The sequence below is a fragment of the Propithecus coquereli genome, unplaced genomic scaffold (genome assembly GCF_000956105.1).
Source record: "Propithecus coquereli isolate 6110/MARCELLA unplaced genomic scaffold, Pcoq_1.0 Scaffold44, whole genome shotgun sequence".
NCBI lineage: Eukaryota > Metazoa > Chordata > Mammalia > Primates > Indriidae > Propithecus > Propithecus coquereli.
Window position 1 is genome coordinate 1,450,865 of NW_012150174.1, and position 26,075 is coordinate 1,476,939.

Consider the following 26,075-nt stretch of genomic DNA (forward strand, 5'->3'; position numbering starts at 1 on the left):
GAGAGATGGGGGGAGTAGAGGGGTGGTAAAGATCAGCCCCAAACCACCTGGCTCAGAAGAAGGCCTTTGGGCTCTCTGGAAGGCCTGACTGGAGTCAGGAGGCCAGGCGTCTGCTCTGAGTGACCTTGGACAGGGCATTTCTCTCAGACATTAGTTCCCTCATGTTTACTAATTAGGGGTTTAACAATGGCAGTGCTGATTAAAGGATGGCAGGTACATCCATTCATTGAAACACTGTGTAGCTGTTAACGGGAATGAGGAAAGTCTTTATAACTGGTGTGGAAAAATCTCCAAGACCCGTATTAAGTGAAAAAAGAAAGAGTAGGATAGTATGTGTAATAGGCTACCTTACGTGTCAAAAGGAAGAGGACAAGAACATGTTCGATACTCCTGTTTGCATGACGGCGCTCCAGGAGGAGCCCAGAGACCACAGTGTACCTATTGCGATGGGGCGGGCTGGGACATGGGGGGACTCTGGAGGGGCAGGGAGCCTCTCTGTGTAGATTTTTATTTTGTTTCACTGCTTATGTGATCGAATTACCAGCTCAAAGAAAAACATGAGAAATAAAAACTAAACCTCTGCCTTTACCGCGTCACAAAGGAAAGCAGAGCTGTAGAAATGGTTGCCATCTGTGTTAGCATTCCACCTATGCCAGCGGCCCCCAGGGCCAGGAAGAAGATCTGCAGCTTCCTTGTAAGGCCCACTCCAGTGTGGCTTAGTCAGGAGGTTCCTTCTTAGGTCTGACTTCATTCCCTCCTGATGAAACATACAGCACTGCCTCCCTAGTTCCGTGTAGCTATCAATAGGTATCCTCAACACCCCCTGGGCCTTACAGTCGGCAGGGTAAGTCTAAGCCCCATGTCCTTTCCCTCCAAGACCATACACAGAAGGGTTTGGAGTTAGTGAGGGGAGAAGCCCCTTGGTTCCTGTAACCAGCCAGGGAAAGGGAGCTAGGAAGGGAAGAAGAGAGGCTGGAGAGGAGAGGCTTGCTGCCTGACTGCTCTCTGGGCCCCCTCCTGTGCACATCCATCTCCCCTGTGTCCACACACACCTCTCTGAATCTCCCTCCTACTCCCTCCCTTGTCCTTCATGGCCTCATCCTCTCCCCGGTCCTCACAGGTGAGTGCCCACGCCTGCTGTCACCATGGCAACCATGTACCACCAGCAGATGATGCAGGAGCATGTGTCCATGGAGTTCTCTAGCTCCTCCACCCACGTGCAGACCTTCTCCCAGACAACCAAGATCGTGGGAGGCAAGTGGAGTGGGAATGAGGGAGGGATTGAGAAGGGACAGTCGTTCTTCCTTCACACCCACACCCACCCACTGGGTGGCCTCAGTCTTTGCCACTAATGGGCCTCTCAGAGGCCCACAAAACCAACAGCAACCCCCTCCCAACCTGTGCTGCTAATCTGGGCTTTGATAAAGTTTCAGCCAATTGGATGTTCACCACAGATCAGATCTCCAGGAAACAGCTTAGGAAAAATCAATCACATGGATATTTGTGAATGATAAACTCTTAATTGTTTAAGGAGATCAGAGCCATAGGTAAATGAATTCTATCTCTGATGGTAGAATTTTAGACATGGGGAAATTAGTAGCCACCTTATCTACATATGAGTAATGCTGACCCTGCTCCATTTAAGAAATAGGAGACTTGGTGCTACCAGTGCAGAGAGGACAGACATGTAAACAAGTGACCTAAGCATCCAGGCTCTTAGCCCTTAGGGGCCAGACTTGGGGGAGGGCAGATCCAAGGGAAAGCTGAGAAATGGTCTCAGAGCAGAGCAGACTGTTTTAGTTGTGTCTCTAGTGGAAAGAGATTAAAAGAGGGCCAGGGGCCAGGATATTGAATACCCCTTCTCACAGTCTCAGCCCCTCCCTCAAAGTCCCAGAGGGACAGAGTCACTCAAAGTCCTCTGTGCATAGAGGTCAAAGCCAGGTAAACACTCTATACCAACTAACCCCTCCTGGCCAGTGAGGCAGAGCAGTTGGAATAGCTGGGACTCAAGGCCCGTGGTCTAGACCAGCAGTTGCAAACACAAGTGATGTATAACGGTGATTCTCAGAGTCACTGCAGTGTAGCGGGTGGGAGAGAGGGGGGGGTGAAAAAATGATGATAGCTGAGTATCACCCCAAACCATTAAATCAGGTATTTTTTTAAAGCTCTCCAGGGATTCTAATGTGCAGCCAGAGTTGAAAACCACCGGCCAACAGTGTCCAGGCAGGGAACATAAATGTGCGAGAAAGTGAAGAGGACATGCCCCAACGAAAGGGACAGCCACTATTCACCTCCCACTGACTGTTGCCATATTGGACTCTGAGTCTAGTGTTGAGAATCCAGAAAACTGAATTTTTATGTGAAATCTTTCCATTTTCAGAGGTAGGGCTACTTTTTTGTTTAAACATTGTGGAGATCAAATAAAAGACAGCTGCAGGCCAGGTGTAGCCTGCATACTGCCTGTTTGAGACCTCTGGTCATTATTTAAAAGCAGGCCATGAGAGCTTCTTAACACATGTTTTTCATCTCAGTCCCTGAGATTAGTGGGGGATAACAAAGGTCGCTACTTCACTGGGATGCAGTGAGGGTTAAATAAAATCATCTCTGATATGTACCTAACACAGTTCCTGACACAAGGAAAATGCTTCCTGATTCAGAGCAATTGTTATGAACTGATAACTCACCAGCCAAGATTTTCTGTAGTTTATACTGCAAAAGCACTGGTTTGTTTTCCAAATATAAAATTATATTACCACGATGGATATGCTCTTTTAGATGGGGAGATTCCCGTATATAGCCCCCCCGGAGTGGGACAGTGTCCTGTTTTTCACTCCAGGATCACCACTCCCCAGGCAATGAATGCTGAACCCACAGAATGGCACGGAGAAAATCCAGAGCAGAAGCAGGCCTGGCCCCCTCTTCATTCTACTGGGGAACCAGAACTTCCAGGAGAGAAGCCCAAAGACCAAGGAAATCCCAAAAGGGAAGACTCCTTTTTAAAAAAGAAAAAAAAAAATAGGACTCAGGGCCATGACCCAAAAAGGTGATTGACCGCTGAGGTGTGGGAAAGGAGTTAGCGTCCCCTCGTGGTCGAAGTTTGCCATAACACGCTGACCCGTCGACTCAGGTCCTCCTTTCTCCGACGAAGCTGGTCCTGCCCCGCTTGCCTTAAGCGTCATTTGTGCCCATGCTCCACTGTCCCCGCAAGAAAAGCTCAGTCCTCCGATCCCGGGCTGAGCTTCCACCCGGAGCCCGTTCTGACCAATCGCCTGCCCCCACAGAGGAAGTCGTGACGAGGAAGTCCTCGAGCACAGTGGAGCTCTTCAGCTTGGTGACCCGGAGTTCCGACATCCCTGCGGGCGAGAGCGTCCCTGAGTTCGTGGAGAAACCTCAGCCAATGACCGCACCCGAAGGTGTGTCGCTCCCCGTGTCCCCGCAGGCCCCGCGTGCTTCGCTTTCTAACCTAATCCCCCAGCCCGCTCTGCCATCCCACCGCCCCCCAGTACACAGACACTGGCGGAGCCTGGCCCCGGGCTCCTCCTCGCCCCAGGGCCACCGCCAGGTCTCTGGGAGCAGGCGGGGAGGGGACAGAGGGTCTAGACTGGTGGCTAAGAGGGGAAAATGCGTCCTGTGCCCACCGCAGGGGATAAAGCCGTGTTCCGAGTCCGGGTGCAGGGCAACCCCAAGCCCAGCATCTCCTGGAAGAGTGAGAGCGGCATCCCCATCGAGGAGTCCGCCAAGATAGTCTACGACAGCGTTAACAAGGAGCACGTGCTCAAGGTGCGGAGACCTGCGCCGGAGGTCCAGCCACCGACGAGGCCGGAGGCAGGGGACCCCGGGGGGGGGGGCCGCCAGTTCTCTCGCCGCCCAGACAGCCACAGCGGCGACCCGAAAACTGGGCGCTGGGGAAAGAGGCTGTCATTGCTGTAGAGGCGCGGCGGGATGACAGAGGCCAAGTCTGGAGCTGGGGTATCGCCAGAAAGAGCAGAGGACCGAAATTACGGGCGGGCCGAAGCACAGCTAGGGCAAAGCCAGAGCGAGGCGGAGGCAGGGCCAAATGCAAGCAAAGGGACAGTTTGAGAAGGGAACCAAAGGGTGAGGGAGCCAAAGGGAACCAGACACCCAGCCGATGGGCGTGGCCAGAAGGGGCGGGACCATGGTGGATGGGGCTAGGCCTAGTTGGGGTGGCACCCGGAGGCGAGGAAGGACTGGTCTCAGAGCAGGGGTGAGGGTCAGGGGTCCTGGACTCTTCCACTGGTCCCTCCAGAAGAGTCTCGCTGAGGGCCGATCATCCTTAGGTCTAACCAACTTCAGGGACATTCTGACAGCTGGGTCTGCCCAGCTGCACCCTCTGTCTCCAGGCCCTTTGAGGAGAGGGAGGGATAGGTCAATGGGACACCTAGGCTTATCATGACTCCTGTCCCTATAATTACTCGGGTCCTGCCCCAACTTCCCATTGTGAAAGGCAAAGTCTCCCCCGGCCCCTACAGACAGGTCCCTTCTCCTCCCAAGGACCCATCACTGGACCCTCACCCCGACCAGAGCACACACAAGCTGGCCCGGAGTCCCCCTACTGGCCAGCTTACACAAGCTCATGCATTCAGCCAACACTTTCTGAGGACAAACACCCTGGCTTCTGGCTGTGAGCACCATGCAGATGGACACCAAGTTGGCCTTCCTCACCACTGTTTCCTCTGGGGCTCAGCCCGGTGCCTGGTACAGAGAAGTAAATTATGTTAAATGAAAAGCTCAGCCCAGTGGCAGAAACTGCACGTAGATTTACAAGGCTGAGGAAGGAAGTCCCTGCCTTCTAGGAGCTCACAGCCAAGGAGGAGAGTCTGATGGGGAAGCAATTTGATTGCCATGGAATCAGGTTTCCAACACACATACACTGACTGCCACCTCACACCTCCAAATCATAGAAACTGCTCCATCCTCTACACATATACCCAACACTCACCTCCTCCCCACCCCTTGCAAAAAAAAAAAAAAAGCCCTCCTTCCCCATCTCATGGAAAGTCTCCCTGTGGTTCCTTCCCCCTCCCCAGCTAATGGCCTGACTCTTACCCAGCTGGAGCCACTGACCTCTGATGACTCTGACAACTACAAGTGCATTGCAAGCAATGAACATGCAGATGCCATCTACACTGTGTCCCTGCTAGTGAAGGTGAGCCAGCCCCCTCCTCCTGGTCTTCCCTCTTAGGGACTAGATGCCCCCCTTTCTGACCCTGTCCCTCTCTCTGTCTTCAGGTCAAGAGAAGATGGATTTCAAAAAGATGTTGAAGAAGAGGTAAGGTTGGGAGGCCCTTCTGCACAGGGTGCTGTCTCCCCACCCAGGCTGGAGCCTCTTGAAGGCCTCTCTCAACAAGGCCCTGAGTTCCAAGAATCTGTGGAGTGGGGAGGGGCATCTCAAGGTTGGAAAAGGCTTCCTCTGTCTTCAGAGGGAGGCTCTGAGTATAAGCTCAGTTCCCTCCTATTCCCAGGGCTCCCCCTGCTCCCAAGAAGCAGAAGAAGGTGGCAAATGAGAAAGAGATGCTGGAGACTTTGTCCAAGGTGCCCAAGAAGGACTTTGAGAAGGTCTGCATGGAGTATGGTTTCACCGACTTCCCGGGGCTACTCAAGAAGCTCAAAGAGATGAAAAAGAAAGTGGAGGTGGAGGTCAGTGCCCAGCAGGGACAAGGGTATGCAGGCCAGGGGCTGAGCCTCACCAAAAGTGCTAGTGCCTCTACATCTCCCAGTAGCAAGGTCCCCCCCACCCTGCACACACATACTCAGAGGCATATTCTCTGCTGCGAGAGGAAGAAAGGAACTCAAGTTACCTTGCTTCTACCTCTCCTCTCATCCCCACTCCCTAATGTACTTGCGTGGACTTTGGAGTTAGAGAGACCTGGATTCAAATCCCAGTTCCATTGCCTTATTAGCTGTGTGAACTTGGGTCTCTTTTGAGCATCAACTTCCTCGTCTACAAAATGAAAATTATACTTTCCTCTTTCATGTGTTTTTGGGTTGTTGTCACTCATTCATTCAATCAACCAACTCATATTAAGCATCTACACTGGAATTAAAGTGTCTATATAATGGCTCAGGTATATAGCGACTGTTCCACAAATGGTAGTTCTTTTCTGATTCTGTCATACTCCTTTCCTCCTAAATCTTCCAACTGATCAATGGGGTGGAAGGGGGAGCCCACTTATTTCTCCCCAGGCCCTTAGGGACTCCTCCAGGATTGGGGACAGGCTCCAGATACAGCTGACACTTGGTATTTTATAATCACAATCTCTCAGGCCATCAGGATTCTGAAACCTCTGGAAGACATGGAGACCAAGGTTGACACAACAGTAGCCTTTGACTATCATGGAGCTGAAGGACACCAATACCAAGATGATATGGCTCAAGGTGGGGAAGGGCCTGGCCAGGGCCCACCCTGGCAATATCATTTCCTCTCTGCACCCACTCCCTTCTCAGACCCTCTTGTTATCCATATCCAAGGGCCTCTCTTCCATCCCATCAAGAAGATACCCCTTGGTATGGTTGTAAGAGACTGGGAACTGGGCTCTATTCTTAGCTGTTCCCCCACTTTGCTGTTTGATCTGAGACAGTTACATTCCTGTCTATGCCTCAGTCTACCCATCTTTAAACTGAAGGCTAGATTAGATAGTCCTGAAGGTCACTGAAGACCTGTGTCTCCGCCTGAAATCCTAGCACTCTGGGAGGCCGAGGCAGGTGGATCGTTTGAGCTCAGGAGTTCGAGACCAGCTTGAGCAAGAGCGAGACCCCATCTCTACTAAAAATAGAAAGAAATTATCTGGACAACTAAAACTATTAGAAAAAATCAGCCGGGCATGGTGGCACATGCCTGTAATCCCAGCTACTCGGGAGGCTGAGGCAGAAGGATCACCTGAGCCCGGGAGCTGGAGGTTGCTGTGAGCTAGGCTGATGCCACGGCACTCTAGTCCGGGCAACAGAGTGAGACTCTGTCTCAAAAAAAAAAAAAAAAGACCTGTGTCTCTAAGAAAAAGCATCTGATGAACTCATTCACATTAGGAGTTTAGGCCTGGGAGGAGCCTGTGGGGAGGCAGGGTCTGGATCCCACCAAGCCAGATGATGAGGCTAGAAAGATTGTAGGGGCCTCTGGGTGTGTTTAGAGAGGTGGACTTGTACCCTCTAGCTCAGGAAGAATTTGGGGAATGGGGAGATCTGGAAGTCTCCTCAAGTCAATTCTCAGCTTTCCTACCTGTTCCATGAGACAGGGTACTGAGCCACTGAGGATCCAGTACTCCCTGGGCAAGTACGATGTGAAGCAGATGGGCACCAAGTACATGCTGGTTATTACCAATGTGAACATGAACGACGCCAGCATCTACAGCCTGTCTGTAGGCGACAAGCGGATGAGTGCAGAGCTCATAGTGCTGGGTATGAGTGTGGGCATCGGGGGGCACAGGGTCAGAGGAGAGGAATGGGCAGGGGTGGAGTCCAGGGGGATAAGGGAGAGGACTGCATGGGGATGGGAGTTCATGGAGGGATGAAACATGAAATGTAAGGGAGAGGACTGTGAGATAAGTGCCATGGAGCAGTGTAGCCTAGTAGTTAAGAACACAGACTCTGGAGCTAGACTACTGGGGTTCAAATTCCAGCTGCTGCCACTATGAGCTGTGTGATTTAGGGCAAGTTACTTAACTTCTCTTTGCCTCAGTTTCCCTATCTGTAAAATCGGGAATAACAGTAGAATCTACGTATGTGAGAATTGGATGAATTAATGTGTGCAAATTGGCTAGAATAGTGCTTCACATGTATCTGAAACTATATAAATACTTCTTTAAACTGCTGTTAACATTACTACAGAGGAGACCAAGTGAACGTCATGGGAGGGGACTCCAGAGAAGAAGGGTTCGCAAGCAGAAGGAAAGGAAGGGTGCTTCCCTCCAACTAAGGGCTACTGGAGGCCAAAGACACCTGAGTCCCCATGTCGCCTTCACTGTCCCACCTTTCAGGGGGACCAGGGCTGCAGCCCAATGACTGCCTCTCCTACTCTCTGGTGCAGATGAGCCGCTAAAGTTCTTGGGAGATCTGAAGCCACAGAAGGTGACAGAGCGCCAGACAGCAGTGTTTGAGATCCGCCTCTCCAAGAAAGATCCCAACTTTGTGTGGAAGTTCAATGGGAAGGAACTGAAGAGGGATGACAAGTATGAAATCACGGTGTCTGAGGATGGTCTGACCCATACACTTAAGATTAAGGATGCCAGACTCAGTGACAGCGGCGAGTTCTCTGCCCAAGTGGGGAACCTGGAACAGAAGGCCCAGCTCACCATTGACCATGAGTAGTTGGGCAAGAGCCTGAGGGGTGGGCTTCGTGCCACAGCGGCCTCCATGCGGGCATTCGTCATCCATCTATCCATCCATCTCTTCTTTGCAAGGTCCTATGATGGGTACTAGAAAGATAGGGTGTTCTCCTCTCTGTTAACCTCTAGTGGCGGAGGCAGATGTGAAAATGAAATTAGAATCAGTTCTTATTCCAAGAGCCAAGATACAATGGGGTCTTATTATCATCTGGGAGATCATGGACCAAGAAACTATAGTTCTAATGTCATATATTACAGCACATCTGTGTCACTCTTGACTGCTCGCATTCTGATATTATAACTAGTTTAAGGATCTGTACATGATGGAGTATACACCAATGACCATGTCATACATGTGAACCACACCTGAGATCTGTGTCACATGGAATCATCATTGCTGTGATGGAGAGAGATGCAGAGGCTGTAGGAGCCCCCAAAAAGGGCTGAAAAATGTCATAAATGATACGATGAGGTGATGTCTGAGCTGTACCAAGAACAAAAAGGAGTTCAGCTTCCAGAGAAGGGGGGAGAGAAGAGAACATCCCCAGCAGAGGTGACAGCACGTCCAGAGGCCCAGACACCAGAAAGACAATGCAGGTGTGCCTGGAGCTCCAACAGGGGTTGTTAGAGATCTTGACTGTGGCACTGTGGAAGTTCTTTTCCCATTTTACATATGAGGAAACTGAGACTCAGAGAGGCAAATGAGTTGTGTACAATCAACTGCCAAGTAAAGGGCAGAGCTGAGACTCTACTTGTCAGGTACTTCGGTGGGTCACAGATTGCACACAAACACATTCAACGTTGCAAATTCCTGCCAAAAAGAGGGGCAGGGCAGCATGTAGCTGCAGAAAAAGGATATAGTGGTTTGGGAGCAGGCCAAAGTGTCTGTCTGTCCGCAGGCACCCCCATCAAGTTTGTGAGCACCCTCAAAATTGTACGTGTGAAAGAGAGGAGTCGCGCATGCCTGGAGTGTGAGCTGACATCCAAAGATGTGACCCTGCACTGGAAGAAGGACGGACAGCTGCTGGCACATGGCACTAAGTACAGCATGAACCACGAGGGCAAGCGAGCAGAGCTCATCACTGATGATGCACAGCTCAGCGACGATGGCGAGTACACTGTGGTGGCCATGCAGGATGGGGACCCCACTGAATACTACAGCACTGCCACTGTCACTGTGGATGGTAAGACCCACCCTGTCAATCCCCACTGACCAATCCCTCTGATCCTGCACTCCCCTAAGGTGGACATTGATCTGCCCCACTACTGACCCCAACCCTCCCCCAGACCACGGCCAACTTGTACCTCTCCACTCCACCACCCCCATCTCCCCAATCCTAACCATGCGCTGAACATCCACACCTCCTGGTAATTCCCTGTCTCCCAGACTTTATCCCAAATTCCCTGACTTCATTCTTCACTTTCAGACTCTAATCATTCGTAGCAACCCTGATCATCCCAACTTCTTGATCCCTCACCAGACCCATTCTCCACTGCCCCTGGCTACCCCCAAGCCCAGTGACCCTGGACATCCCACAGAGGAGCATAAGCACAACTAAACATCCCAACTCCACTAATCACCTGCATCTCCGCCAGCCATTTCCCTCTTCAGCCAATCATCCTAAGTCCCACTGACCATGGTTCACTAATCAACTCCCCATTAACCAACTTCCAGTCTTCCTGGCCATCATTTCCCAAGCCACTGACCTTTCCCCAACCCCTTCCCACCTACTTACTACTTGCCCCCATCCCCCAATGGCCCACTGACCATTGGCAAACCACCTGTTCATCATAAATTATTTTGATTGACGCAGCACCTGACCGTTCCCACGACCAAAGCCACCCGCCCTTTTCCTATGAGTACCCTCCGCCCCAACACCCTGACCCATTCCTGCCCGCTTTCTCCCCAGAGCCTCTGGCCACGGTGAAGAGCGGGATGTCAGATGTGCGCGCGGCCACCGGGAGCCCGGCCGAGTTGTGCGTAGTGCTGAACGACGAGAAGGTGGAGGGTGTGTGGCTGAAAGATGGCAAAGGGGTCCGAAGCAGGCGCCGGGGAAGGGGGCGAAGGAGGTCGACCTGGCCCACGCTCGCACTCACGGCCGCTCCTGGCCCCCCCAGATCACGGACTTGCCGGGCGTGCAGATCGTGAAGCAGGGTGCGGTGCACAAGCTCATCTTCCCCAATACGGGCCCGGAGCACGAGGGCAAGTACATGTTCAGGGCCAAGGGCGCCGAGAGCGAAGCCTCCTTGTTCATCGCAGGTATGGTCTGACCCAAGGTAGGCAAAGTTCAACCGCGCCTGGCCCGCCCACATGCTAATAGCTCCTCCCCCTTTCCCATCGGCTCCTCCCCCACCCCCAGGCACAAGACTTCCCTGCCGCCCCGCCCTGCAGATCCTCCTACCATCGACCCTTAGGTACTGGAGGCACTAGCGGCACACCCAGTGACCGTGAAGGTGGGCCACACGGCCCACATCGAGGTGCCTTTCCGGGCAAAACCGCTGCCCAAAGTGACGTGGTACAAAGACAGCATGGAGGTGACTGAGGAGGAGCGCGTGTCCATGGAGCGTGGAGAAGACCAGGCGCTGCTCACCATCACAAAGTGCGTGCTTGAGGACAGTGGCCTTGTCCTGCTCAAGTGCAAGAATGACCACGGCTCAGTCACGGCCACTCTGCACCTCAATGTGCTGGGTGAGGGCAGGGCTGGGCTGGGCTGGGCGCACCAGCTGCCCAGGCTCAGGATGGAAGGCAGGCTGGGAAGGAGGCTGGGAATGGAGTTGGAGTTGGGGCTGGGAATGGGACTGGAGGACTGGCTTTGCAGCCAGGAGCTAGCTTCCTAACTTCCTAACCAGGTGGCCTTGGTCAAGTGAACCTCTCTAAGCCTCAGCTTCTCACCAAGAACAGGGAGATATTTTGCCCCTCGTATCTATTTCTAGTGAATTTAAAGTGCATAGCCGAGTGCACAGCACACAGTAGACCTTCAAATAAGTTACTTAAGTTTGTTATTGACTGGAGGATGAGGACATGGTTGGACATAAGGTGGAAATGAGGTGAAAGAGGTGGGATCCAGGGATGGAGGTGAGGTTGACGGGGAAGAGTAGTGAGGATGCAAGTGAAATGGAGTGGGTGGGAGGTGAGTTAGGGCTGGGGATTAATAAGCTGGGAGAGGAAGATGGAATAGGGGGTGAGAATGAGACTCAGGATTGGTCTGAACATGAGGATAAGGAAAGAGGTGAGGAGCTGGCCTGAGTGAACATGCAACACACACACATCGTCACCACCTCCTCCACCTGCATTTCCATCGAGCCGAGGGGTAAGGTCTGCATTTCAATTCAGTTCAGCAGCATGACTGAGCACCTCCTCTGTGTGTTCAGTGCTGGAGACGCAGAGATGAAGTATCCCCAGCAGTTCCTCAACCCAAAGGGGATGAAACTGGTAGACAGATATGTAATTATAACATAAATTGTGATACCAGAAAGCACTGGTGTTCTGGAAGCTCAGAAGATGGGGAGAACTTTTCTGGAAGAGGACAGGTGATCAGGAAAGCAGGGACCCTCAGGTCTCCAGGCCACCCATTCCTAGGCAGGTGGGAGGCTCAGGGGGACAAGGATCAAACTCTTTGGGCAAGTCTTAGAAGGAGGAGCGATGGACACAGGCAAGGGCAAGGGATTCCAAAAACTCGGGATCCAGCTGTGCCCCATCCTGGCCAGACCTTCAGTGAGTGGGAGGAGGCCCTTCTGATCCTTGGCTCCAAAGCCCCATTTTGAAGCTGTTCTCTGTCCCCAGACTGTCCCAAGCCTCCGCAGGGCAAGGTGGAGTTCCTGGAGCTCTCAGGTAGTTGTGTGCACATGAAGTGGAAGGCTCCAAAGGACAACGGCGGGCGTCCTGTGACACAGTTCATAGCGGAACAGAGGGCAGTCGGCAAGAAGTCCTGGATTAAGATAGGCGAGGTGGACAGCAAAGTCACCAACTTCTCCACCAACAAGGTGGAAGAGGGAAAAGCCTACCAGTTCCTTATCCTGGCGGTCAATTCAGAAGGAGCAAGCGACCCACTGGAGACTGACGAAGTGTTTGCAGGAAATCCCATAGGTCAGTGGGATTGCCTGCGCTCAGTGGGGAACCCAGGGGTCAGGACGGGGCCTTCAGCCAGTGAGGAACACTGGTCCGTGGGAAGCTCCACAGGATCATCTCTCTAGCTGTCCTGTGACACAGACTGATTCCAGAACATCACTTCGGGCAGGAATTCTCAACTTCTGCCAGTCATATCACATGCACAATACACTCCCATACGTATATGAAGTACATGCACAATTCCAGGGAGACGACTCCCCTTTCTCCATTCCAGAAATCATCCCAGAATCCAAGAGAACATGATGTTGCTTTAGGGGTAACCTTGAATCCACTCTAATTTTTTTCCCAAAGAAAACCCTTGATGACACCAGCATTTTAATTATGATTGCTAATAAATTACTTGCTACACCCTTCCCAGCTGATCTCCATATCTTAGTGTGTCAAGACAGTAGATTGAGAATTGTGGTCTGGGGGGTCACACAGGTGGGAAGGTGTTAAGTCAGTGATTCTCAATCTTGGCTACACATTAGAATCACCTGAGGTCTTTAAAAAATACTAAACACCTGCCCTCCACCCCAGGCCAATTAAATTAGAATATTGGGCCAAGCAAGGTGACTCATGCGCATAATACTAGCACTTTGGGAGGCCAAGGCAGAAGAATCACTTGAGCCCAGGAGTTGGAGACCAGCCTGAACAACACAGTGAGACCTCATCTCTACTAAAAATAGAAAAATTAGGAGAATATAGTGGCACACGCCCATAGTCCTAGCTACTCAGGAGGCTCAGGCAGGAGGATTGCTTGAGCCCAGGAGTCTGAGAGGTTACAGTGAGCTATGATGATACCACTGCATTCTAGCCTGGGCAACAAAGTGAGACCTTGTCTCAAAAAATAAATAAATAAATTGGAATATCAAAGTGTAGAACTCAGACACTAGTTGTTGTTGGTGGGTTTGTTCTTACTCTTCACTTGATGTTAATGTGCAACCAGAGTTAAGAATCATTAAAGGTTTTTTTTTTTTTTTTGAGACAGAGTCTCACTATGTTGCCCAAGCTAGAGTGCCGTGGCATCAGCCTAGCTCACAGCAACCTCAAACTCCTGGGTTCAAGCGATCCTTCTGCCTCAGCCTCCCGAGTAGCTGGGACTACAGGCATGCGCCACCATGCCTGGCTAATTTTTTCTATATATTTTTAGTTGTCTGATTAATTTCTTTCTATTTTTAGTAGAGACGGGATCTCGCTCTTGCTCAGGCTGGTTTCGAACTCCTGAGCTCAAACAATCCGCCCGCCTCAGCCTCCCAGAGTGCTAGGATTACAGGCGTGAGCCACCGCACCTGGCCTCATTAAAGGTTTTTTTGGCCAGGCACAGTGGCTCACATCTGTAATCCTAGTACTTTGGGAAGCCAAGGCAAGAGAATTGCTTGAGGCCAGGAGTTCAAGACCAGCCTGAGCAAGAGCGAGACCCTGTCCCTACAAAAAATAGAAAAATTAGCCAGGCGTGGTGGTGTGCACCTATAGTCCCAGCTGCTGTGAAGGCTGAGGCAGGAGGATTGCTTGAGCCCAGGAGTTTGAGGTTGCAGTGAGCTATGAAGATGCCACCACACTCTAGCCTGGGTGACAGACTGAGACCCTGTCTCAAAAACAAACAAAAAAAATTCAGTAAAGTTTTTTTTAAGGAGGGGCAGAAGTTGGCGTGGAGTAGGCAGCTGTTTACATGCTCCCCCTTCCTGACCTTTGCCCTCTCTCTGTCCCCCACAGAGCCCCCTGGTCTTGCATCCCAGCCTCAAGTGGCTGATGTGACCAAAGAGGCTGTGACCATCACATGGAATGCCCCTACCCAGGATGGGGGAACCCCAGTGCTTGGCTACATGGTAGAGCGAAGGAAGAAAAGCAGTAACCTGTGGGTGCCAGTCAACAAGGACCCCATCCAAGGTGAGGTCCTGGGGACAGAGGCCCAAGAGAGACCAAAGGAGTGGACCCATTGCTACTCTGAATGTCCTTCCTCCTCTAACTATTTTGGAAGTTTTAACAACATCCCACAACCTCCTCTTCCTTGGTCTCTCACTCTGGTCTCTCACCCCATGGACACTCCTGGCCTCACAACCCCTCATTTTCCCATTTCAGGCACCAAGTACACTGTGGATGGTCTCCTGAGGACACAGAATATGAATTCCGAGTTATAGCTGTAAATAAGGCAGGCCCTGGGCACCCCAGTATGCCGTCCAGCTCAGTAGTGGCCAAAGATCCCATTAGTGAGTATGGAGCTGCCGGGCCCCAGAACATAGTAGAATTAGCTCATTCAAAGTAGAGAGAGAATTTCTTCCCTGGGAAAGTCACCCAGTCTCCACTCTCCAGAAGCTGCCATCCTCCTAGAGGGACAGGATTCACACACAGACAAAGCAGAAAATAAAGATTGAGAGTCAGGGACAGTGAGGACGTTGGATGCAAAAAAGTTTTTATCAAGCTTTGAGCACTTCTGGTTAGGTGAGGTCACAGGCATGGTGAGGATTGAGGGAGGGTGCTGAGTTTGGGAAGCAGGGTGGGAGTGCTACCTGTCAATGTGGTGGAGATGGCTGGGTTAAAGGCTGGGGTTTTGAATATAGTGTATGTATAAGGTATGTTGGATTTAGAGGGTATTGACATTAGGGTGAAAGTATGGAGTCAGTAAAAGAATTAAATTTGAATTTGGAGGTTGTTGAGTGTGCAAGGTTAGGTACTGAGGGAGTTAACTGTGGGAGTTGGAGGTAGAAGTGGTGAGAGATAGGGTTCAAGAGCACTAAGTGTGGGAAGTGGGCATGGCATTGAGTGGGGATGAGTTTGGGAGCTGACTGTCTGTCTGTTCTACCCCAGAACACGTGTCTGATTCCTCCAACTCCAGCATTTCCCTGGGCTGGCGGGAGCCTGCAGAGGGAGACCCACCCTCTGGCTACATCCTTGAGATGCGGGCTGAAGACAGCAAAGAGTGGTCCAAGTGCACAAAGATCCCCATCTCAGGCACCTGCTACACCATGGGAGGCCTCACCGAGAGGCAGAAATACTTCTTCCGAATCCGGGCTGTGAACGAGGCTGGGGTCGGGGAGCCTGTGGAGCTAGATGAGGGAGTCCGTGCCATGCCACCACCAGGTGAGGACATAGAGAGGGCTGAGGGTTCATGCCCAACATCCTAGCTTCCTCCCTGGGGCCTCATTCCACAGGAGAAAATTGGGTGATTCTATGATCAAGAAAAAGTCATACATACCTGTTGTACCTGGACAGAGCTAGGGGTAACCCCAGGGGCACCCCTGCTTTAAAAAAAAGACTCATTGTGTGCTAAATAGTATCAACTCTGTGTCAAGGGAGATAGAAACAAGACACAGGACCTACCTTCCAGGGTCTTACATGCTAGTAGAAAAAGACACGAGAAAACAAATGCTTCATAGTGTTGCAGAGCAGCAAGATGTCTGTATGGCCTTTAGTGAGGGCAAAAAAGAGAAGAGGTTGGGAAAGGCTTTGGTAGAGAGGCTTAAAGCTGAGTCTTCTTGAAAGAGAGGCCCATCCCCCACCTCTGTCTCCTCCATCTCATCTATGCCCAGGTTTGACCTCAGTGCCCGGCTGAAGAGTCACATGGTGGTTCGTGTGGGGACAGCCCTCTGCATCCACGCAGCCTTCTCCGTGAGTTCTTCCTGACCGTCGCCCCCATATGCTCTTCACATAACCAAGATGGCTACTGTAGCCATCACTAGTCTCTGCCTCTGACTCTGCCCCTCACCAGATCCCTGGTGCTAAAGCCTGACAGGAGACTCCTCGACATAGGGCGGCGGGGGGGAGGTCCTATGCCCAAATACCATCTAGGTCTGTGGTCCCCAACCCCGGGGCCACAGCCCGGTACTGGTCAGTGACTTGTTGGGAAACAGGCCACGCATCACTACCTGAGCTCTGCACCATACGCACCCCACCCCCGGACCATGGAAAAATTGTCTTCCATAAAACCAGTGCCTGGTGCCAAAAAGGTTGGGGACCACTGATCTAGGTGACCAATGGTGCCATCTCTTGTCACCACCCAGGGCTCACCACCGCCCGACGTGATCTGGCAGAAAGATGGCATCCCCACCAAGGGCCAGGAAACCATCACCAAGAGACCAAGAGCAAAAACCACTCCCAGTTCCTCATCAATAGCACCAAGCGCTCTGACTCAGGAGTGTACCGACTCTTGCTCCAGAATGAGTTTGGAGAGGCACACTACAACATCCATGTGCGTGTGGCAGGTACGGAATTCCTACCATGGGAAAGTTGTGCCTTATGGTAGTGAAGCCTTCTTTGACACCACAAAACCAAACTTTGTCAGCCTTTGCCTAGTGAGGGTTGTTTCCCTGCTTTTTCTCAAGGGCCTGAAGCCCTGGAGGCATTGAACCAGGACCAAGCCCTTGTTTCAGTTTCTGCAGTCCTATCTGCAGAGTATGGTCGGCAGAGAAAGTAGAGAATGGGTGGAGGGTGGGAGGGGCAGGGAGAGATGAATCCATTAAAAATTAGGGTGACCTCTTAGAAAGGGCTGGAAGCTATATAACAAAGCTCTAAATGGCCAAGGAAGGAAGGGATGGACTTTTATTGAACAGTAACTACATGCCAGGCACTTTACCCACTATTTCCATGAAATAGTCATTGTTAGCCCTATTTTGCAAATGAGGAAAGGGCTTTCAGAAAAGATAAGTAGTTTGCCCAAAGTCACAGGGCTGGCAAATGGCAGAGCAGCACTTCAAAAACAGGTTTTTCTGACTCTAAGACACCAGCTGCCTTAGACTAAGAAGGGATGTGCCCCATCCCACCTACATCAGGCTTGGCAGGTGGCTAGGGTGGGGGCACGATACTTCAGACCCCCCAAGGTCACTTACAGACCTTCCAATTCTTCCAGATTTCCCCCGGCCCCCCACAAACCTACAGCTGTTTGAGGAAGTCCCCAACACGGTGACTCTGACCTGGAACCACAGCAGGAGGACGGTGAGGCCCACTACGTCATCATGAAGCGGGATGCAAGCACCGCCACCTGGTACACTGCCGAGCGTGTCTTCAGCAACAAGTACACAGTGACTGGGCTCCTCCCAGGCAGGAAGTGCTACTTTAGAGTGGTGGCCCGGAATGAGATCGGTGACAGCGAGCCGCTAGACTCCAGGGATACCTGGCTCGTCAATAAGGACCCGAGTGAGTAAGGGGGCTTGAGGGTTCGGGTTAAGTCTGGGAGCCCTGATGGAGGGGATGGCATGAGGGTCACAAGGAGTACCCGAGAGGTGAGAGAAAAATCTGAGAACCCTTGCCATGAAAGAGTTCACGTCTGGGACGCTGGGGAGAGAAGTAGATGTTGGAGAAGCCTAGCCGGGTGGTATCTTTCCTCGCAGTGCTTTCAGGGGTGAGATTCACTTCGAGGGTGGAAGTGGGAGGTACCTTTGGGGGCGGGAATGATGGTGGAGGGACAGGGACCGGCGTGGGGAGTGGTTAGAGCCACTGGGTCTGCTCTGAGGGGAGGGGCTCACCGGGGAGTGCTGCGCAGGCGGGACCGGGTGGCATCTGGGAGCCCTGAAGGGAAGGGGTTAAGGGACTGGACGGCGTTCAAAAGAGGAACTAAATGGAAACGAGAGGAGACCGCGCACGCTGAAATGACGTAGGGGAAGCTTGGAGGCGGAGTTAAAGGCGGGGCAACAACTGCGAACACCCAGGTCCTGGAAGCTGGTGCTGGGAAGACATCTAGGACCCCTGCGTCTGGGAAAGCATAAAAACCTGCGAACCCTGGAGCGGCTGGGGGCGGGGCGGAGGCGTGCGAAAGCGGAGGTGGCCTTAGGAACCAGTATAAAGTCTGAGCCCCCAGACTTGATTGCGTCTGGGAATCTGGCCCAGGTCTTCGGGGTTCCGTGTGAGCTGGGTCTCCGGCGCCTTCTGAGCTCTAAGATGGGGGGTGGCAGGCGGCGGCCTCGGGGCACGCTCACGGCCAGCCTTGGCCCCCCGCCCCCGCGCGGTCGGGGACCTGAGCGCCAAGCTGAAGCCCTACGAGCAGAAGGACTGGCGCCACGCGCCCCGCTTCCTGACCCCCCTCAAGCCACACACGGTGCTCCGTGGCCAGGACTGCACCATGACCTGCGCGTTCCTTGGGAACCCGCGGCCCACGGTGACCCTCTACAAGGGCGACGTCAACATCACGGCCAACTCCAAGTTCTGGTATAACTGCACCAGCGGCGTGTGCACCCTCGTCATCCCCACCTGCACGCTCAAGGACAGCGGCGATTACAGCGTGCTGGTGGGGAACGATCTGGGCAAGCACCGCAGCAGCTGCACGCTCACGGTCTACGGTGAGGGCGCCACGGGCCCCACCGGCGGGCCTGGCCTTTGGTGGGGGGGCGGAGGGAGCGCATCCTGGCTGGGGCAGAGGCGCAAAATGGTGGAATCGTGGGCCATTAGTCAACTCTCTTCCTTTGGCTGGTACGGTTTTTTATTTAATCTGCTATCAGGTGGCGCAAACATTCTTAATTGGCCAGAGTTCTTACCGCTCTCCCATGCTCTGGATGTCATTTGTTATGCGTACTGGCCCCTACAGACATGGGAGTTTTCCATCCCTAGATAAGATGTGGTTTGCAACCTTTGGTGGGCCTACACCTACCTTTAAAAAAAGATACTGGACTAAACCAGACTCACCCAATCACAAACTCTCTGGCAGGGTTCTGGAAGGAATCTATTCTGATGTGCAACCAAGATTGAAAACCACTGGTTTAGGATAAGGATAGAAGGGAGGCACAAATAAGGGGAGGACTTAAGGAAACCCCTCCCTTTTGCGCATGCATGCCGTGTTTCTGCTCGTGTACACACGTGCAGGGAAATGTTTTATTCCTTCCCACACAGTCTGCTGCCTTCATAGCCACACAGCTCGCAGCATGAACTCTATAAATGCAAAGCTGACCTGTCTTGCTTTCTCTTCCTTAAATTGCCCCTCTAAAGCTTCCCCTCATGATAAAATCCCAAAGTAACAAGGTTCCCGTCTCCCCCACCTCTCTGGTCTCATTTTCTGCCACTCCCTGAACTTTCCATGGCACTCCATTGCTGTGGTCTCCATGGTTACAGACCTTTTTTATTCAGTTATAGATGCCTTTCCTTGGGGAAAGGACCATATCCTGTTGCTCTGTCTCTCAAGTGCTTAGCTAAGTGTCTGGCAGCGAGACGATGTCTCCAGAGTGGCTGCCGAACTGCAACAGAACTAGGCCAGGGAAGGCACTGTGGGAGCTATCCAGCTTCCATTCCACAGCTAGAGAGATCCCTGATAATTTGCCTCTGGTTGTAAGCACATGGGCCCGGGGCCCTGGCTGCACCACTGAGCAGCCATGTGACCTTGGCAAGCTCCCTCTCTGAGCCTGTTTTCTACTCATAGGACTCTGAGGTGTAAATGAGATAGCATATAAAGTAACTGGCACAATGCCTGGCAAATATTAAGTGCTGAATAAATGGCAGCTCTTGATCCCATATAGTCTGCCAACGCCAGGATTAAGGGTCCCAGGATCCAGCCCCTGGTTCCTGCGTAGGAACTCCAAGTCCAGCAGGTTAGAATTTCCCTGGAATCACTAACACTAATGAATACTTGCTTTGCTCTTTCAGACAAGGATGACAAGTCAATTCTAGTGTCCCTCACCGAGAGTCTGCAGAAGAAATCAAAGCACCTTATGTGAGCTCCATCCCAGCCCAGGCATCAGGAGGCTGCTGTGATGTGGGGCTTCTTGGCCCATCCTCTGCATGGCCCAGTGTAGGCAGCACAGGTTGCTCTCTGGTGTTCGTCAGTGTAAACATTCAGTGAAGGGAGGGGACAATAAACTAAGCTCACGCTTTCCTGTTCCTGAGAGTGGTATACAGCAAGGACCAAGAGGATGGATGTGAGCAAGCGTGGGATGAGGATTCCCAAACCTAGACTCCTAAGAGCCTTGTCCAAACCCACACACAAGGGAGTGACCAGTGCCCTTTTGACTGGGCCTTGACTTGCCTTCCCCTCCTCTGCACCCACACTGTACCTTCCCCTTCCCCTCAGGGAATGGGGGCAAGTCTTGCTGACTTCATCTTCCTCCCCATCCTGCTCCCTCCCACTCATCCATACTAGGTAGGTCTGTGTTCAGAGTTCTGGGGTTTGAAAGGATCAGGACCTTGCCTCTTCAGTGTCCAGGGTTCCCACCGTCAGACCTAGAAGGGATTGGTCACCCAGCTCGCTAAGTTTCAAATCTATGTTTTGCAGTGGAATCCTTCCTTTAAAAAAAAAGAAAAATTTTAAGTAGCTACTGCACTTGAAACAAGGATAAGGGGTCCTTGAGCCTGTCTCCTCTCCTTATTCCTTTGCTACTCTGCACCAGAAATCTCTGTAAAAACCCTAATTTGAAAATCCTTGATTCATCCAACACACATAATGAGACTTGAGTCTCGTACATCACATCCCTACAAATGTGCAACACCTCTACAAAATGGCACATTCACCACCACCCGAGGCTTCCCTTTCTACTTCTGGGTTAGGGCATTGCCTGTTAAGATGCAGATGCCCCTGGAGTGAGGTGACAAATTATTCTGCCAGGGCTTTACATCTAAAGTATGAATCAGCCAATCTAATCCCATTCCTCCCAGCTGTTCAACCAAGCCCAAGTACAAGGAGAAGGAGATGCTTGAAGGGAATCTGGAACAGGCAGCAGGTCTGGGGTGGGGAGGGGAGGAGGTGGGCAGCAGTAGAAGACACTGGGCAACTAAAGGTTATCAAGGGTGGTGGGCATCTGTGCATACGGAAGTGTATCAGGACAAATTTGGATAGTGGCAAATACTATACTACCCATCCCCCATCCTCCTGAACCACATCCTCATGTACCCATGTAATCAGGGAAGTGAGACCCACTCCAACCAGCACAGTGTCACCAGAGCCAGGGAGCCAGCCTGGCGCCAAAATGCACTGGCTGAGACTATGATCCAGGATGTGAGGACAGCCAGGGCCCTGGCACCATGCCCCCAACCCCTCTCCAGAACAGGCACATGCCACACAGGCAGACAAGCGGGATAGCCAATGGCCCTTGATTTTTATTTTTTTTTCACATGGGCAGTAAAGGATGGAGTTGTCCCATCCTTGCTCCCCTTGCATTGAATGTGCCTTGGGTCTTACAACCCCCGAGTGTCATTGGAACCCCCTCCTCTTGCTCCTACTGCAGGAGGGAATGGGAGGAAAGCATTCAGAGTGTGTGTATTGGGGGAGAAGGGTCCCAGCTCGCTGAGCCAGGCTCAGCACCCCCTCAGCAGCTCCCTGAGGCCCTCTCCCTATGAGACTTTGACAGACAGCAGGACAGAGACATATGGCAGAGAAAGACATAGGCAGGCTGGGAGACACACTATACACACACAAACACACAAGAGACACACAGACACACACAGGCTTGCCCCTTCCTTTGGCATGGTTCACCCTAGCCCTGGGGACAGGGTCTGAGGGTGGTGGTATGGGGCCTGAGTTTTGGGCTGGCCTGTGAGAGAGATGGGGCCAACTCGAATCCTTGGTACCTTAAGCTCCAGACCAAAGAAGTTCCCTTTCCTGCCTCACCTGGACAGACACCCCTTCACCTTCCCACCCGCCACTTAGAGATTGAGATTGTTCAAGTAACAAGGATAGAAGAGGGAAAGGGAGACTCTACTCTCATCCAATCTTCTCAACTGGAGGCCTCTGAAAGGGACTTCAAGCCCTAGGGCTGGGCCTTCTCAGTACAGATTTCTCCCCTTTCCTTCAAACCCTGTGTAGATCAGAAAAGATGGGAGTGGGTGAGCCCAGCATTACCATTGGTCCTAATCATAAGAGAGAAGAGTCAGATTCTTCCACCTAGTAGGGGAAGGGGGGTCAAGAAGCTGAGCACCATCACCCTCCAGGGGGGCTCTGACAGTCCTGATTGGGTAGAGGTGGGGAGATGTCTACTTCTGGCTCCAGCAAGGGGTTAGGCTGGCTCTTTTAGCTCTCGGCATTGTCCTGGACCGCTAGCGTTGCTATGGAGATCCTTTTCCTTCTTACCCCCTCAAACTTGTAAATTCCCCATGTAGTACCTGCTGCCCCAGGCTGGCACTGCGGCCATCCTGATCCAGCTCCTGCTGGTTCCCAGGGTCTGGACCCCAGCCCCAGGAGGAGAGAGGGGTGACCAGACCCTGGCACCTCAGTTGGCCTTGCTCAGTCTATAGTCTTCCACGGGATCCCGGCTCTCGACGGCTGACAGGGCGATGAGCATCTGGGCAGCGTAGTAGGTGGACATGATGAGTGCCCGTGAGTAGGGCACAGGAAAGCAGAACTTGTTGAGGGCGATGGTCAGGTCTGAGATGATAAAAAACACTGCGCCACCGCCAGCCGCCAGCTCAGTCCAGCGCCAGGCTGCCCCGACCAGCTGCAGCCCTGCCATAGCTCGCCAGCCCATGAAGCTGATAAGGGCCATGTAGACCCCCACCACATAGGTGAAGGCACCTGAGAGGCACGGGTAGAGGAGGGCATAGCACAGGCCTGATAGCACTACCATCACCAGACCTGTCCGAAGAGCTAATGGTCGCATGCCAAAGGCTGAGGCGTAGAGCATGTGGGTCACAGCAAACATCAGCACACCTAGGAGTGAGAAGGGATGAAGGATGCTGAAGGCAGGCTTGTTGAGGAATGCGTGATGGGGTGGGGTGGAGTGGGATAAACCAGCAGCTTTGCTTTGGGAGTAACAGGGGTGGGAAGATCCATAAAAGTAAAGGCCATCACTCCCATTCCCCTGAAGAACCCTATAACTGATCACCAGATTACCTGCAAGGTCATCCTCCAACAGAGGTCCTCGCAGTTCCTGGCCACAGAAACCCTCAGATTCCCCATATTCTGGTTCAAAAGCCCCCTCTTCCAAATCCTTGCCCCCTCCCAGGGCCCCTCTAGCCCCCAGACCCAGGACCCCTCCCAGGTAGCTACTGTGACCACTGACCGTGCACAAAGAATCCTTGGTCCTGCCAGATGAGGAAGGCATCACCTAGAGCAGAGAAGACAAGCCCCACAAAGATGCGAATGGCGCTGGGGTGGGCCAGCAGGAATCCCAGGCCGTGGGCCAGAAGGAAGAGCCAGAGGCAGAAGATAGGCAGGCACTTGATGAGGGCGCTGACCCACGACGGGCTGGACAAAGGCAGCCAGAGTACAAAATACACGCAGGTGGCCTTGAAGAAGGGCACCAATTTGGGTCCTTCACTCTTCACCTGGAGGACACGGGACAAGGACAGCACTCAGAGCCTGGGAGCTCAGAAGCCCATAGGAGTTTTCAGAACCAGCACCCTCAGCCTAGGCATCCACCCAGAAACAGGTCCACCCCATCCCTGCCCCAGCCCACCCCCACAACACCCACCTCACTGGCACCTCTGAGCAGGGAGGATTGACACAGAGAAACCCAGCCTGGCCTACCCAACCAGCCAGCAGGATGTGAACAAACCTGAGGCTCAGTTTATTAGGAGGGGAAGGCCTCCACTGTTTTTGCTACCTGTGTCCACTCTTGGTGCTGGGATGGGCTAGAATGGTCACTCACTGGGCAGCAAACCTTGGGATAATGTCCCCTTCTGCAGCCCAAGGCTTCTCCCTTCCTGCCCTGTTCTTCTCCCTCCCTCCCCAGGGTCCCTTTAGCCCCTGTCTCTGCCAGCATCAGCCCCCAGCTGTCTGGAAGGGAATGAAGTCAGCAGGAAACCACAGAGACACCCTGGCTAGCAAACTCGTGATCCCCAGGGGTGGGGCCAGGGCACAGGCTTAGGGCCCTGGCAACACCAGGTGAGTGCCAGGAATGTGGGAGGGTTGGCACTGCCAGCCACCTCAGCCCCTCAGGCCCTCTCCTCCTTGACCAGCCTGCTCCTCAGCCTCCATCTGTGCCAGCCTCAAGGTGGCGTCAAGGGCAAGAAGAAGTGCCAGGGATGCTGGCTAGAGAAATGGACCCATAAGTTGGGAGCAAGAAAACTGTCCCTGAGACACCAGAGAGCTCAGGGATTAGGGGGAGGGAGTGTGCATGTCAGTCAGTCTCATTTCCCAGAGAACAAGAGCGACTCAAGGCACACCAGAAAGAGGCAGGAAGGGGGGGAGGGGTTCTCTTCCTAGCTTCTGATCTGGAGCCAGCCACAGACTGGGAGGAGATGGAGAACTGAGTGGGGAAGTTTTAGAACAGCTGACTTGGTCTCAGCCGGATTAGGGGGAGGGCAGCTAAAGAAAGGTTGTACCCAAGGCCACCGCAGGCAGATTCCAAGCTGGAGGAGGGGGCTGCTGCAGATGTTCTGAATATGTGATCCCTGAAGCTCCTTTCCTCGGGCTGCTAATACAGGGTCTTTGAGGGTGATATGGAGCAGTGGGGGGTCCCTGTTAACATACTCTGCTCAAAGTGATTGTGTCTCTGGCTGGGTGAGCTGTCCAGCACAGGGCTCTGAGGACACACTCGGAATCCCAGACCACCAGATACCTAAGGACTGATCAGAGTCTGATGACGGGGGTTGGGAAGAGGCGGATGGGTGGGTCCAGGATCCAAGCCTGCCCTTGTTCTGCCAGAGGTGAGAGCAGGGAAGAGATGACTTCCCCTTTCCATGGAAATTCCCCCATCAAGGCTGGTCAGGGTAGGGGCACGGTCAGAGGAGGAGGCTGGAGGCCAACCCCACAATCCCCATCATCCACCCGCCGGCCCTTGGGAGCATCAACATCAGCTCCATCCCCTCCCTCAGCCCCATATTTTCTAGAAGGAGAAACGGGCAGTAGCTGGGGCGACCTTAACAGTCATAGAGAACCCAGCACTAGAAAAGGAAGGGCGGGTAGACAAAAGGTTCACGTTATGAAGTCTGAAAAGGAGAAGTCAGTGGAGAATGACCCCTCGTCCCCTAGCGCGTTAGCAGCGCTCCTTTAGACTCAGGTGAGTCCCCCGAATTGTTTATAAGATGAGAAAGGAGAGGAAACAAACTTGGGACAGGATTCCCAGGAGATCCCTGTCACTCTCCTGGCCCCCCATCCTCTCCCACGCCTCCCTGTGTTCTGCCTACGCAGAACGCGCCAGCAGCCTGCTGTCCCCTCCCTTCCCGGGCTGCGACCCCCGCGGACCCGCGCCAGATAACCAGATCAACAAAGTCACGCTTCCGAGTCACGTGGCCAGTGTTTTCCTCCCTCCCGCGGACGGGCGGGGGGCGCGCGGAGGAGGGGCGCGCAGGTCTGGGGAGCGAGGGGCCGTGACAGCGCCTGCCTCCCGCCGGGGACGCCGGCCGTCTCGGACCCCTGCCCCTGCTCGGGCCCCGGCAGCTTGGCCTGCGGAAGCCCAGTCGCCAGGCCGGTGGGCTCCAGCCGCGCCGGACACTGGCTCGCTCGCTCGGTCACTCACCACAGTGACCGGGGACACCATGGCGGCGGCGGCGGCTGGCAGCCGGCCCAGGCTGCAGCGGCCAGGACGCGCCCGCGCGCAGGTGAGCAAACGACGACGTTACAAAGTCTCGGGGTGACGGACAATACCTCCCGAGTGCCCGGCTCTTGAGGTTCTGTCTATGAACCCCACGACGTCACCGCAGCCACGGCCAATGAGCGGACCGGAGCGCGGGGGGGTGGTGGCCCGGCTGGCGTCGCCGGCCAGGCCCCCAAGCTCCGGCTCTGAGAAATGAGGCTTCTCCCAGGGGCGGAGGCGGGCCCCGAGGCCCCGCCCCTC

At 53.2% G+C, this 26,075-nt stretch overlaps 2 protein-coding genes across 2 annotated transcripts; one reads left to right on the plus strand and one right to left on the minus strand.

Moving 5' to 3' along the window:
- The first annotated feature begins 1,145 nt into the window (after positions 1–1,145).
- On the plus strand, positions 1,146–20,247 carry IGSF22 (immunoglobulin superfamily, member 22). Its single transcript, XM_012654237.1, is given in 26 exon segments — positions 1,146–1,254; positions 3,282–3,413; positions 3,644–3,780; positions 5,072–5,165; positions 5,245–5,290; positions 5,484–5,658; positions 6,285–6,349; positions 6,351–6,396; positions 7,251–7,413; positions 8,042–8,314; positions 9,239–9,523; positions 10,250–10,374; positions 10,458–10,599; positions 10,732–11,028; positions 12,124–12,426; positions 14,164–14,337; positions 14,530–14,553; positions 14,556–14,657; positions 15,256–15,528; positions 15,968–16,056; positions 16,449–16,514; positions 16,517–16,649; positions 17,294–17,365; positions 17,368–17,580; positions 18,366–18,719; positions 20,014–20,247. Coding segments are annotated over 26 exon segments (3,963 nt in total). The 3' UTR covers positions 20,085–20,247.
- A 1,194-nt stretch (positions 20,248–21,441) lies between these two features.
- On the minus strand, positions 21,442–25,778 carry TMEM86A (transmembrane protein 86A). The gene is made up of 3 exons (XM_012654166.1): positions 25,619–25,778; positions 23,358–23,648; positions 21,442–23,005 (listed from the first exon to the last, which is right to left on the minus strand). Exons 1-3 carry the CDS (start codon positions 25,776–25,778, stop codon positions 22,569–22,571), a joined length of 888 nt encoding a protein of 295 aa, XP_012509620.1. The 3' UTR covers positions 21,442–22,568.
- Between the last annotated feature and the right edge of the window lie 297 nt (positions 25,779–26,075).